The following is a 15,456-nucleotide window of genomic DNA, read 5'->3' as shown; positions in this document are numbered from 1 at the left end:
ATCAAATACTTATTTCACTCATTAAAATGCAAATCGTAGTAAGGCCCGGTTCACACTGATGCGAGTTTATAACGAATGTGATGCGTCAAACATTCTAAATTAGCATGTCATCCATAAAGTCATTTGTTTTCAATGGCGGTCGTTCGCATACATGCCTTGCGATTCCTCTACAGATGCGATGCGATTTGAAGAAAAGGGTCTTGTGCGAGTTTACAGCGTTGTGAATTTAGTGTCCATAGACATTAATGTAAATCGTTCTGGAATCGCATTGATGGTTCACATAAAAAAAAAACGGAACAAATTCACAGCGCAGCAGTGTGAACCCAGCCTTGCATAGTAGGTGAGGTTGAAAACAGACGCACGTCCATCCAATTCAATGTGTGTGTGTGTGTGTGTGTGTGTGTGTGTGTGTTAATGTAAAATCCATTCATAACGTTTTTGAAATGTGTTTTTCTGGATAATTTTTGTTCTGTTAAAATAAACCTACCATTAAAATTATAGACTGATCAATTCTTTGTCAGTGGGCAAACGTACAAAATCAGCAGGGGATTACATTTGTGTGTGTGTGTGTGTGTGTGTGTGTTTTGTATGTTTATCAGGGTTCGATGACATCCAGGTCGCAATTGTGACTAGAATTGGCGACCTGGGAAAGGAAGCATAGGCCTGCAGAAGGCCGCAAAGCCGCGGCCTCAATTACCAGCCGGTGTGGCGGGGGCGCGTGATGGTGTGGCAGTGCACAGAGACACAGGATGGGGTATCCTGTGTCCCCATGCGCCCCCGCCACGCCGGCTGGTAATTGAGGCCACGGCTTTGCAGCCTTCTGCAGGCCTATGCCTCCTTCTGTGATCTGGCGCCATCTTGTGGTGGCCGTTGGCATGACAAGACAACCAGCAATGCCAACGAAGCTTCCCCTGTGTTTTCACTGCCATCTCCTTCTCTCTAATTAGAAGCCCCCCCCCCCCCCCCAAACTTTCTATATATTTTTAATTCCAACACCCTAGAAAACAAAATGACGGTCGTTGCAATACTTTCTGTCACACCGTATTTGCGCAGCGGTCTTACAAGCGCACTTTTTGGGTAAAAAATACACTTTTTTTTTTTTTTTTTTTAATAAAAAACAAACAAAAAAGAGACGACAAAGTTAGCCCAATTGTGAAAGATAAGGTTAAGCCGAGTAAATTGATACCCAACATGTCACGCTTTTAACATTGCGCCCGCTCATGGAATGGCGACAAGTTTTTACCCTTTAAAATCTCCATAGGCGATGTTTAAAAAAATTCTACAGGTTGCAAGTTTTGAGTTGCAGAGGAGGTCTAGGGCTAGAATTATTGCTCTCGTTCTACCAATCGCGGCGATACCTCACATGTGTGGTTTGAACACCGCTTTCATATGCAGGCGCTGCTCACGTATGCGCTCACTTCTGCGCACGAGCTTGGTGGGAAGGGGTGTGTTCCTGGCTCCTAACTTTTTTTTAGCTGGCTCCTAGATTCCAAGCAAATTTGTAAAACCCTGGTGTGTGTGTGTGTGTGTGTGTGTGTGTGTGTGTATATAATCTCCCAAGGAGGTGATTTCCCCTCCTTCTGACTGCTTTAGATAAGATAAACTTTTCTAGTCAATAGGAACAGTAATGCACAATCACTGAGTAAATGTAATGAGCTAATCTGGCTGCCCCAATACAAATCTGCCGTCCTACAAGGTTAGGTTGATAAGATACAGATAACATTTTTACACTATTCCACATTTTTTACTTCTAGGTGGAAATGTATTTTGTCTGTGGTTATGACTAGCAAGCGTAAGGCCCCATGCACACGAGAAGCAATTACAAACACCTCTAAACTCACGTTTTCAAAGGCAAAAACCGGCATTTAAAATGCCTGTTTTTGCCGCGAATTGCGTGGCGTTTTGACGCTATTAGCGGCGTTTTACCGCATTTGCGGCTGTCAGCGCTTATCTCAAAGACATTGTAGACCCTCCCAAAGTTTAAAATGCTTCTGAACCCAAAATTTTGCGTCTGAAAAAACGGACATAAACCCAACTGCTTTAAAACGCCAAAAAAACGTGATTGTGTGCATGGACACATAGGATAACATTAAATGTGTTCAGGGGCAGTTGAAAAAAATGCCCAAATGCCTCTGAACTCGAGTTTAGCAGCGTCTTGTGTGCATGGGGCCTAACACTACCACTAAAGGATAGGTGCACTTGAAATCAAAGTACTTTCAACAATTATGCCCCCCCCATTTCCTTACTCGGGGCTAATCCCCCCCCCCCCCCCCACACCAGTTGCACACTTGTTTCCAGAGCAGCAGCTTCCACTGTTTACATCCTGTGCTGAATGTCATGAGTGTTGGCTGCACATGTGCAGTAGCTCTCCAATAGCATATTTTGGGGCTGTCGTGAGGCTAGAAACTCTTAGCAGTCTATTGGGATCTATTCATTGCACATAGGATTTTTGGCACATGATGTAGACAGTGGACGAGATTGGGGATGAAGGCCAAAACATGCACTTTTTTTTTCAGAGAAGTTACATAGTTACATAGTTAGTTGAAAAAAGACACAAGTCCATCCAGTTCAACCACAAAAAATAAATAAACAAACAAAATAAAAACCGCAATACAATCCCATACACCCAACTCCATACCTTCAGTTGATCCAGAAGAAGGCAAAAAACCCCAGCAGAGCATGAGATCCAATTTGCTACAGCAGGGGAAAAAAAATTCTTCCTGATCCCCTGAGAGGCAATCGGATTTACCCTGAAGAGAAGTGCCTCCCAAGGCTACCAATGTTTGGTGCTGCAGGGCTCGACAAATCCCGGGCGCCAGGTCACCATGGCAACTAGAAATGGTGTCCTGGCGACTTGGATTTTGGTGAGCTGGCGCCATCTGGTGGTGAGCCGTTGGTATTACAAGTTATTACTCCAGATGTGTGAGCTGGCGCCATCTGGTGGTGAGCCGTTGGTATTACAAGTTATTACTCCTCTGAGTTACAGAGGAGGTCTAGGGCTAGAATTATTGCTCTCGCTCTACCAATACCGGCGCTACCTCACATGTGTGGTTTGAACACCGTTTACATATGCGGGCGCTGCTCACGTATGTGTTCGCTTCTGCGCGCAAGCTTGTTGGGACGGGGTGCGTTTTCTGGCTCCTAACTTTTTTAGCTGGCTCCTAGATTCCAAGCAAATTTGTCAAACCCTGAGCTACATGTTTTTATGACTGCTTTTGTTACCCTTTGGTATTACTCGCACCATTTTTACAGTTTTATGTAGCTACATCGATTTTATCTCCAGTGCAATATTTATTTTGTTACCTACTTGAAGACTATAAAAGTTTTAATGCTATTCCCATCCAGTGCTGCCTTTTGTGTGTTTTTTGTATCCTGCTATCCATTTTTCCAGTGGTTGGTAGCTGCACTGGGAATCGGCCTGCAAGGAGATCAGCTAAAAGTAGTTGGATCTGTATGTTCGTTATAATTAATCGAAATTAGTCGATTAATCGATAAAAAAATGTGATGCATGCAACATTTTTTAGAAAAACTAGGGCTGTTACTGTATGTGTTAGATTAATCGTTTTTTTTTTAAATGATTAATCTAACACATACAGTAACAGCCCTAGTTTTTCTAAAAAATGTTGCATGCATCACATTTTTTTATCGATTAATCGACTAATTTCGATTAATTATAACGCACATACAGATCCAACTACTTTTAGATGTTTATGTATATAAAGCAGGAAAGGGAGGACAGAGAGGCATCCCTGTGACCAGCTCATTTCTAGGTAAATGACAGAAGTCCTGCAGGAAAATCTAACGCCATTGATTTTCTTTTCCCCAGAGTAGGTTCAGCTGAGTTATAGGTCAGGGATTGCCTACAGACATCCACTTGATGTCTTATCTGACTGTAATCAACTGAATTGGGAACAGATCTTCATTATTCCTGTAGGCACCTTTTAGAAACCCGTGGAAACATAAGAACTGGCTATTTAAAAAGCTATTAGTAAATGCTGTACTGTGGGTTGTGGCGAGCTTTTTACATCTGTATGTTGAGTGGTAACAATAAGCATGTAAATATACTGCAGTTTGCTAATCGTTTTTGAATGGCGCCTTAAACGTCTTTCAATTTTCTTTTGCAGGAACATCATTTACAACGAGCTATCTCGGCACAACAGGTTTTTAGAGAAAAGAAAGAAAGCATGGTTATTCCCGTTCCTGAGGCTGAGAGCAATGTCCACTACTACAGTCGCCTGTACAAAGGAGAATTTAAACAGCCCAAGCAGTTCATTCACATTCAACGTAAGTGTGTGTGTTTAGACCGCCGGCGTGTCCTCCTTGTCAACATTCCAGTTATCACACAGGCTGCATCTGTTTCTTCAATTGGACAAACCACCTGCTCTTTCCTACAGGAAGCCAACTTTCAACACTCGCTAAACGCGGCCCTGTTTATCATTGCTCCTCTAGTCTAGCCTGTTTGAATGTAAGCCTTGGTATCCTCAATATCCCTGAAATGGGTCATTTGTAATCTAGTCCAGGGTGGGTTGCTTAATGAATTAGACTCCTTAAAGTGGATGTAAAGCCACTCTCATCCTTTTCTAAACTACTGCCATAGTGCTGATCTATAAGGATATAGATGCCTCCTGCATGTATCCTTACCTGTCAAATGACATGAATACACTAAGGATCCTCCAGGTGAGTCATCGACCGTTATATATACCCAAAAAAAAAACCAATAAGCTCACATAGTGAAGTTCAGCAAGCAGCGGGTGCATATACAAACAATCGTGACTTGGATGTACCACCAGAAACACCTAGTAAATTGAAGGCTTACCAAAAGGCAAGTATAACCAGCTTGTGGCTATAAACCCTAGCCAGGGCCTTCGGTATTCGTGTCTGCTGCTGCTTCATCTAAAGGCCCTGGCTGGGGTTTACAGCCGCAAGCTGGTTGTGCTTGCCTTCTGGTAAGCCTTTTATTCTACAAGGTGTTTTTTTGGTGGTGGTAATTGAATTTGCACCGTCTTGCGGAACTTTAATGATCATCAGGATTTTTTCCTAACGTTTAGAACGCATTTATATATTTTTTCATCAAATTTCACTATCTGGACTTTGACAATTTTTCTTAATTTGAACTTTGTCTCTCAACTGGACTATTGGTCACAAGTGTGTGAACTATTCAACTTTTCACATATGGTTTATCACCAATTTATATTTTAGTAATATATCTTAGTTTTTATTATTTTTCACACAGCGCAATACCGACTTTTTCCTTTGCTATTTTGGTGTGTGTAACACTTTGTTGTTGCAGCTTATGTTAGTTTAGTTTTATTTCTAGCGCGGTAATCCTTTCCCTTTTTTTACCCCTTTACATTACATAGCACTGCACCTCTGGACCCCTTTACATTACACAGCACCCTGCACCTCTGGACCCCTTTACATTAGACAGCCCCCCATGGTTTGTTAGACACCCCCCTAACAGTTCTGCACCCCCTGCATGTTACACCCCCCCTCCCCACAGTACAGACCCCCTCTACAATACAGCCCATACAGACCCCCCCTCCCCCCCTACATTACAGAGTTGTGATCTGTAGGCCACTGGGCATATGCCCTATGGCCAGTCCGGGCCTGCTAGTGATGAACAGAATAATCTTTTGTTCCCAGACACCGGACAGTTCTGTAATCAACCTAGAACATACTATATAGTCTAATGATGTAATATCCTTTAGCTGTACCAGATCTATTTAGTAGGACAACACCCCAAAACAATCCAATTTGTATCAAATCATATTGGCTCTTGCAGTGAACTGTGTTCATGGTAGATCTAAGGAAGATTGTACAATAACCTTTGTATGGTCACCTTTTAGAAATTAGAAAATGTCCCTCTACTAATACCAGACTAGTGTTGTACAATCACAGGTGCTAAACATGCACTGCGTTCAGATCAGTAATGCAAGATACAAAAATCTACATCTGAGGACATATGTATGCCAGATGCAAGTATTTACTGATTATGCATGAACATTTGTGCTAGAAAACATGCGTAATACGGTAAGTAAATATAAAAATATATATATATATATATATATATATATATATATATATATATATATATATATATATATATATATATATATATATATATATATTATAATTTTTTTTTTTTTTTTTTTACACACACACATGTGAATGTAGCCTTAGTTTCTCTATGCATACTAGTAATGCTGTTTTCGTAAATCAGTCATTTATAAATATCAAACTTTCAATAATATATTTGACTGTCCATAGTAAATTTATATTTTTCCTTTGAGTGACTGGCTGATTTCATATTTTTCTCCTTTTTATTTTTTTATAGCATTTAATCTGGACAATGAGCAGCCAGATTATGATATGGACTCTGAAGATGAGACATTAATTAATCGGCTCAACAGGAAAATGGAACTTAAACCACTGCAGTTTGAAATTATGATTGACCGTCTGGAAAAGGCAAGCTCCAATCAGGTATGTGTTTTTTCTCCGTGCAACATATTGATTGGGACAGTATGGATTTGTCCTTTGTTAGAATTTCCAGGGCTGGACAAATCTCAGTAGTGGTACTAGAGCTGCACGCTTTATCGTCAAGAATCATCGCAATTTTTTTATTTTTTTTTCCCCATTGCGATCTAAACATTGTAACAATTTGTCCTTTACATCAAAAGAATACACTTCTGTGTGTAAATGAGGAAAGTTTAAACACCTAAACCTTTTTTTTGACATTTGTTGGTTTTCAAGTTTAAATTTTTATTTAGTTTTTGCTAGAAAATTACTTGGAACTCCCAAACATATTATATATATTTTAGTAGAGACCCTAGAGCGTAAAATGGTGGTGGTTGCAATATTTTATGTCGCACTGTATTTGCGCAGCGGTCTTTCAAATGCATTTTTTATTTTTTAGGATAAAAATGACTTTAACCACTTGCCTACAGGGCACTTTCACCCCCTTCCTGCCCAGACCAATTTTCAGCTTTCAGCGCTGTCACATTTTGAATGACAATTGCGCGGTCATGCAACACTGTACTCAAATGAAATTGTTATCATTTTTCCCCACAAATAGAGCTTTCTTTTGGTGGTATTTGATCACCTCTACGGTTTTTATTGCGCTATAAACAAAAACACATTTTTTTTTTTACTTTTTGCTATAATAAATATCTTTGTTTAAAAAAAAAAAAAATAATTTTCCTCAGTTTAGGACGCTATGTATTGTTTTTGCGCAAACCAACCAATCAAAATTCGTAATAAGCGTATATTGATTGGTTTGCGCAAAAGTTATAGGATCTACAAAATAGGGGATAGATTTATAGAAATTTTATTTTTATTTTTTTTACTAGTAATAGCGGCGATCAGCGTGTTTGTTCTATTTTTTTTTATTTATTTTTTTTTGCATCGTGACTGCGATATTGCGGCGGACACATTTTTGGGACCATTCAAATTTTATACAGCGATCCCTGCTATAAAGATGCATTAATTACTGTATAAATGTGACTGGCAGGAAAGGGGTTAACACTAGGGGGCCATCAAGGGGTTAATGTATTCCCTAGGGAGAGATTCTTACTGTGGGGGGGGAGGGTAGTGACTGAGGGAGGTGACCAATGGTTGTCCCTTTGTACAAGGGACACAGCATCTGTCCCCTCTCCCTGACAGGACGTAGATCTGTGTTTACACACAGATCTACGGTCCTGCTCAGTTACTGGGCAATCGCGGGTGCCTGGCGGCCATCGCGGCTGCCGGGCACGCGCATCGGGTCCCCAGTGACGCGCCGCGCCCCCCCTAGTGGCTTGTAAAGGTGCAACGTCATATGACATCCGCCCAGAACAGGGTCTTCCTCCTGCCTTTTGACGGCAGGCGGATGACAAGTGGTTAATGAATACAAAAAAAAAAAACGATAACGTTGGCTCAAATTTGTTTTGTATAATGTGAAAGATTTTTACGACGTGGGAATCGTGATCTTGGCCAGAATCGTGCAGCTGGTACTCGCTGAAAGATGCAGCTGGTACCTAAGCTTCAGGGTGGCAATGTTGTATTGTAGTAACATGCAGTTCAGTTAACAGCAGCACACACTAACCCACAATCCGTGGTGCTTTGGGGTACCATTTTATTTAGAATCTCTGATACAGCCAAGGTCACAAAAGAATGGCTACTAGTCAATTATTTTTTTTAACAGAAAAGTTTTTATTAACAAATCAGCTTTACAAGATATTCAGCAGTCGACATTCAAGTTTTCATAGGTACAACGTCAGTCTGAGATGAGCAGTTCCAGATTATAACAGTTTACAAATCTATGATGCCTTCTCCCTAACATTCCTCAACCGGTGAGTTCCAGGTATCTTCCCATCTAAAGCCCGCCCCTGAGTACAGTAAGGTATACAATCACCATCCCCCTGAGAAATCATGTACAAAACAAGGTGTGCCAGTAAATTCAATCTACAGTTGGCAGGATCAGGCTGCGCCCAGCGCAGACGGGGGAGCGGCGGCGAATGACCCCCAGGCCGAGCAGAGGGGAAATCCATCACTTGGTCCCCGACCCCTCACCCGCGTTCAGCCACCCAAGCCGTCCAGACCTTGTCATATTATTTAGCAAGGCACTGCCTACTCTTGTATACTAGTCAATTATAGACTGCAGAGCCAGTGTTCATATGGACAGACCTTGTCTTGTAGACCCGCAGTCAAATATGACTGAATTGTGTACATAAGGTATCCTAAACTGCACTTTTTTTTGTTTTTTTGCCGCTCAGTGATTACAGCTTACCAGTATTGGATGTGATGGCTCTATTTCGTTTTCTTTCAGTCTAAGAACGTTGTTACACTACATGTACAAAAATACTTGTTGGTATTGTCAGAAATCTAGTATGCTTGTAACTTCCTTTGCACGAAACTGAAATGTCAAACAATGTTCTCAGTTTTCCTCGCTATCTGGTAATGAAGATGGAGAGGGGAAGGTGACTGTAGTCCAAATCAAGAGCACAGCCTTGTGTGACAGTGCTGCATCAATACAGAACGTGAGCGTTGTCACCCTAGGATAGAAAGTGTCACCGGAAGGATCGCTAGATAAAAAAATAAAGGGGGAGCCAGAAAAAATACACTAATGAAGCCACAATATTTTATTTTTTAAACATATTTTTTTTTTGGTTTAAATACACTAGAAATGCACCAGAATTTTGTCAGGCAAAAAATGTATTTTCAGCATTTTGCCGATGGTGAAAAAGGTGTCTAATGGTGCCGAAAACGCACATGATTTGTACCGCGATATTATCACGATTTGCTGCGCTTATGGTGTTTTTCATAGGTCATGTGACTCAAAAACGTAACGCTGATGTGTTGTTGGTGTATTCTTGCTGCATTTTCAATGCATTTTAATGGCGGGGTGCTTTTTAAATTGAGCAAAGATGCAACGGGCAAGATTTTTAACACCACAATGGAAGCGCAGCTAATCGGTATGAAGACATACATAGAATTTTTAAAGGGATGCATTTTTCTTGAGCTTTTTTTTGCGCTAAAGGTGCTAATGGCCAACAAATACGTTTTTTAAATTTTATGATATTAGTTAAAAAGTTTAATATAATACAATTATATATAAAAATATATATTTTTTTAAAAAAAACTGTCATTTTCGGTTTGGGCAAAGTGCATCCTGAATTTTCGCTTTCAGCACCAAAATTTCCATTCGGTGCACCTCTAAAATACACTTTAAGAACACGGATACCAACAGAAAAGTAACACTGCATCGAATTTAGCACGCATGAACCAGGAAAAGTCTAGGTAAAACAGCTTACAGAAGTAACGGTAAGAAACTTTAGTCAAATTTTTGTAGAGTAAGATGAGTTTTTTTTTATTCATTACCTGCAAACTTTACAACATGAGATTGGAGCTTTTACGTGTTTCAAAGCAAATGTCTCTCTAAGTTTCTACTATCTGAAGAATTAATAAGCCTGAGCAGAAATCAGAATGTTCTGGTGGTTTGTAGGATTGTACCCTCCTCCTATATTTTCAGGATTAGGATGGTGGAACTCTGGACTCCCAAACTTGATGGAGGTTACTAATAAATGACTGCCAAATTGTGGCAGCACTCCCCCTGGTTCCTGGAAGAATCGGCTTGTATTGAGTGAAAGGATGATCTTGTCAAACCATAGAAGTCCAGATAAGAATTTTAAAAGCCTGTCAACTCTCGAATAGACTTTTTTTTTTTATTTCTCAGAAGGGAAAAAAAAAAAAAAAAAATTCTTATCTGGATCAGTCATTCTGGCTCCACAATTTCATCCTTTTGCTCAATAGAAGCATCCATTGCATTTTGACACGCACTGCTTCCATTAAAATTGAATGCACTAAAACATGTTTGCATAATTGGTCAAAGTATTTTTTATGAAAGAATCTTCACCCCGTAATAACATGACAATTTGCTTTATTGCAGCTTGTCACTCTTCAGGAAGCAAAGTTGCTGCTAAACGAAGATGATTACCTTATCAAATCTGTGTATGACTACTGGGTAAGAAAACGGAAAAACTGCAGGGGGCCATCCCTCATTCCCCTAATCAAACAAGAGAAACGTGACGGATCTACGAACAGCGATCCGTATGTCGCATTCCGGCGTAGAACTGAGAAGATGCAAACCCGAAAGGTAATCGCTTGATACCCTCGATTTAAAATGGTTTATGTTAAAACTTCTCTGCCCAAAAAAAAAGCATGCAAAGCTTATTCAGACAAAAAAAAATGTTTTTTCTCCTGGCAGTATATTTTGTGTACACCCTTCACTCCTGCTATAAACTACTGGGAAAAGAATGAGGTGCTGGGAGTTGCATCATCAGTGGCTGCCCAGGGCATACTCGCACATTACATCAACAGCCCACCCACCACATTTGCAAAAGCAGTAAAAAAATAAATATATAAAAAATACAATTGCAATAGACTGCAATGCAATAAGCCAACATTTTTATTTAACCCTTTTGTTAGGGAAGTGTTTAAATCTAGTTTATAACTGATGCGATCTGAGAGAACTGTTGGAATGATCAGAAAACCTGCCCAGTGACTTTTGTTTTTATGCTATGCAAAATTGCAAATATAAATTCTGTTTCTTATTTTTGGCTGAAAAAGTGGAAATACAGTTAAAAGGGCAGTGTAACTTTTTTTTTTGTTTTCATTTACAAAAGCCCATTCAAAATGAGCATCCATGAGAGTTTAATCAGAAAATACAAAGTTGCCTGCATGCTTGATGGCAGCATATCTGTAACTGACAAAGCCAGAAGTTGCCTATTGTGCTAGGAGAGAAGTGAAGACTAATGCTGCACCATCTGTAACACATTTTCTAGCATTCATATCTATTCAAGTTAAACCTACATTTTTTGTTTTATTAAAATAACGTTATACTTGCCTGCACAGAGCAGCCCTGATCCTGGTTTTCTGGGGTCCTCCACCGGTGCTCCAGGCCCCTCCTTTTCAGCGTGTGCCCCTATGGAAAAGCCACTTTCCATAGGGGCACCTGTGCATGCTTGCTCCCGAGCCGCCCAGTCTGGGTCTATTGACACAGGGGGAGGAACTCGCAGCATTTGAGTTACAGTAGCAGGGCCACTGAATCTGCCCAGGGAGAAGGGAGACCACAGAGACCACAGCGAGAGCCATTGCTGTTGTGCATGTCGGATTTGGCTCAGGTAAGAATAAGGCAGGTGGGTGCAGAACAGAAGGTTGTTCACCTTTTTAATGCATTGAGGTACACAACCTTGAGGCTTTAGAATCATTAAAAAATGTTGTACATTAGCTTCTAGAATGCAAATTTCCTGGTTTTGAGTCGCCACCTACTGGCATATGAGCTTTTTATCTGTAGTATGTCTGTAAAGAAATCATAAATTGCTTTCTTGTTCCTGAACCCAATAATACCCTATGCAATTATCCATTGATGGGGGTCTTAACCTGAAGATTTCTGCCTTTTTTTTGTGCCTGCAATTTTTCTTTTCTCACAAAAAATGCTTTGGGTGTAAAACCGGACTTTGTCCCTTATGACCAGTTAAAGTCCAATTTGTTGACTTAGTCCGGTGTTTTAACATAAGTACCGTATTTATTGGGGTATAGCACGCTCCCGCGTATAGCGCGCACCCCTAAAGTTGCCCCGAAATTCCTGTGAAAAAAAGATTTTTGTACTTAGTTTGGTGTCTTGCACGGCGTCCATCGTCGGGTCCTGCGTCCGCCTGCGGCTTCGGGTGTCCTCTTCGTCGGGTCTGGCGTCCTTCTGCGGCATCCTCCTCGCTCGTTTCCTGCTTTCCCGCGCCGAGTTTGAATACTGCGCTGGCATATACCGAGCGCAGTACTCGCGTATAGTCGTCAATGCTCGCGCTGACGTCCTGGACGTACAGGACGTGAGCGCGAGTGTAGCCGAGACTGCCCGACTATACACGAGTGTACGGCGCTCGGTATATGTCGGCGCAGTATATAAACTCGGCACGGGTATCGGCGTATATCGCGCACCCACGATTTTGCCCTGAAAAAATAGTGCGCGGTATACGCCGATAAATACGGTAATTTCTTTCTAGTCTGAAACGTATTGGTCCCTTTACTGTCAAGAATCGTGGAGAGACATATTGTAATTTTGCCATCCTTTAGGCCCCATTCACACCTGAGCATTTGTAGCCTGAAGCCTCTATGGCGCTGGTTCACATCTCCACTTCAAAACGCCTTAAGCCACAGAAGCTCAAACGTCCTGAAGCTCAAACAAGTTCTGAAACTTTTTTTTTTTTTTTTTACATTGGTGACTTTTTGACCTGTACACAATCACGGTAAAATCGCCCGACTTTCTGCCTGAAAACGCTACGCTAAGGTGTAAATGGGGCCTTATAGCTGATGGAGAATGTACAGAAGACAACTGGTTAGAAAAATGGTTGAGGGGAATACACCCTTATACGTTCATGTATTTCTCCCAGTTTTATTTACTGGTCGGCGAATAGATTCAACCAGCGTTTTTATAGTCCCTCAAGTTATGAAGTAGAAGAGCTATGACCACATACAGTATTTCATTAAACCAATTTCCAGTATTCCATTTTAAACCTGCCTTTTCCTGGATCTTCTCTAGAATCGTAAGAATGATGAAGCATCTTACGAGAAGATGTTGAAGTTACGAAGGGAGTTTAGCCGAGCCATAACCATTTTAGAAATGATCAAACGAAGAGAAAAGACGAAGCGGGAATTGCTGCATTTAACGTTGGAAGTAGTGGAGAAGAGGTGAGATGCTTCATATTGTTTTCTATCAGTAAAAGGCTATAGGATTGCTAGAAGTGTACATGTTGGTTGTGGGTAAGATAAGAGGGCCATCTAAATGTACCTGTCAAACTGTAACCTTTGTGATTAAGTTCCTTTAATACCAGATCTTTCTTGTAAAATTTCATTTGTAGAAGTGCCTGTGCAGCACTATAGTAATGAGTATTAACCCCTTCGCACCTAAGGATAAAACAAATCTTAATGCCTAAGCACAATTTTGCAACTTTGACGTGTTCGGAAAACCGTACATATCGTCATAACTACTTTGTGCATCTAGATGAATCTTGGTTTATTTGTTTTTCAGGACAAACTGGGCTTTTGTGTGAAAATATCCATACATGCATGCATACATCCATACATCTATTGTTTGTACCTGTGGTACCTAAAACTTACTGATGGTAACTTAAATTAGTAACTTAAATTAAAAATCCTACTCAAAATATAGTGACCTTGACCCAAACACTGGCACTGACCTAGATAAAACATTGATCTAGGTTTTTTTTTCTTTCCCCTCTGCAAGGAGAGAGAGAGAGAGAGATGCAATGTATCTTTCCTTTCCATTCAGAGAGAAAAACATAGGGGGTGGGCTTCACAGTGACTGATCACTGTGTTGGCCAATCAGAGGCTATCGCAACAATTGGGTGACCCAGAATCTGGAGTTTCAGGGCCCCATCATTGGTACGGGGCCCAGGGCTCTTGGCGAGACCCTGGTCTCTGCTGGGAGTGCAGTGTGGTCCCAACACCAAGGAGGGTATGCAAATATGCGGCCCCACGCCAAAAAGCCCAGTGCAGTGGGGCCGCATATTTGTGTTGTGTTTTTGTGTCAAGGGGTTAATATTATGTAGCTTTAATTTGTACACCGGCATTTTCAGCCAGTTGATTGTGGCATGTTAGAATGAGGGGGCTTGGAAAGTACTGCTAGGCATTTATAGGGGAACTGATGGTAATGCACAGATTGTTCGGGTGTGAAAAAGTCTTGGCCCAGCTTCAGTTAAGCATCGCACACACGATACGATTGTTGGCCAACTGAGCGTCTGATTTTTGTCCAAAGGGCGTGTGCCAGGATCTTGTCTTGGATACTAACGGTACCCCTTCTGCTAATCTTGTGTTTGGTGAGCATTGATTTTTCGACTTGTATGATGGATTTTTGTACTGACCATACGAAAATCTGACGTCAAACCACTGTCTGCCGAATATTTACTAGCCTGTCATCCAAGGTTTTGGCTGAAAGTTGGACATTTGTCAAAAGGAGCGTGCTAAAATTTTGGGACAGCAGTCTGTCAACAGACAATCCGCTGCCAACAATCATATCGTGTGTACGAGGCTTTAGTTAGAAGTATCAGAGGAAGGGAATCGAGGGTGCCTGAATTACGGGGTGAACATTGGCAGAAGTATAGAATGCGCTATAGTGGTGTAAATGACATTTTTAGAAAAGAACCCAGCCGGGGACTCTGTTATCGGGGGGGGGGGGGTGATACAGTTACCATCATTTGAACTGTTCTCTGAGAGTAGCCCATTTTCTCCTCTTGATTTTGATTAGTGGTAGACATTTGTTTTTGCACAGCTTAAACTAATAAAATATTTTTAAAATGTTTTACTCCTTTCTTTCTCATAAAGGTATAATTTGGGTGACTTTGGTGGTGAAATATTGAATGAAATTAAAATTCCGAAAATTGAGAAGGAAGCCCATACTATTCCGACATTACTACACAATGGGAACCATCATAGAGTTCCAGAATGCAAAGCAAAGGTATTGTATATAATGGTACTTTTTGGAGCCTTCCCGATTATTTAAGTATGTGCGTTAATCTGGATTTTGGTAAAATATGTTGCAGCTGTCAAATTAGGTGATGGTCCGTGTAACAGAATCGCTTCCCACACTCCGCTTAAGTGCTTCCATCATATACCACTTTTTCCAGTCTGAATATGGATATTGGATATTATTGCTGCATATTACAACCAAGAACTAGACAGGACTCGTTTGGCTGCAAAGCTGGAACAAACTGTTTATTTGAACAGAGGCACACAGATATACACTCAGAGGAAAATCCCCCCTCCTTTGCATAATGACACAGGGCGGAGTAGATTTTAACTCCACCAGTAGCATGACACGGGTGTATTCAAACTTCTCATCAGTAGACTGCCCTATCATCAGAAAGAGCTGTTGGAGGAATCCCCCCTCCTCACAGCTAATACACATAT

At 41.0% G+C, this 15,456-nt stretch overlaps 1 protein-coding gene across 1 annotated transcript in view; it reads left to right on the top strand.

Moving 5' to 3' along the window:
* The window catches only part of EPC2 (enhancer of polycomb homolog 2), a 90,401-nt gene that overhangs the window by 57,480 nt on the left and 17,465 nt on the right, over positions 1-15,456 (top strand). The window contains exons 2-6 of the mRNA XM_040358022.1: positions 4,125-4,284; positions 6,335-6,480; positions 10,424-10,630; positions 13,070-13,218; positions 14,872-15,004. Of these exons, the coding sequence (XP_040213956.1) occupies positions 4,125-4,284; positions 6,335-6,480; positions 10,424-10,630; positions 13,070-13,218; positions 14,872-15,004 (795 nt within the window). The remainder of the gene's footprint in view (positions 1-4,124; positions 4,285-6,334; positions 6,481-10,423; positions 10,631-13,069; positions 13,219-14,871; positions 15,005-15,456) is intronic.

This window comes from Rana temporaria, chromosome 6, assembly GCF_905171775.1.
Source record: "Rana temporaria chromosome 6, aRanTem1.1, whole genome shotgun sequence".
In the NCBI taxonomy this organism is placed as follows: domain Eukaryota; kingdom Metazoa; phylum Chordata; class Amphibia; order Anura; family Ranidae; genus Rana; species Rana temporaria.
The sequence above is the reverse complement of the archived record's forward strand: the minus strand, read 5'-3'. Positions and strand labels throughout refer to the sequence as shown.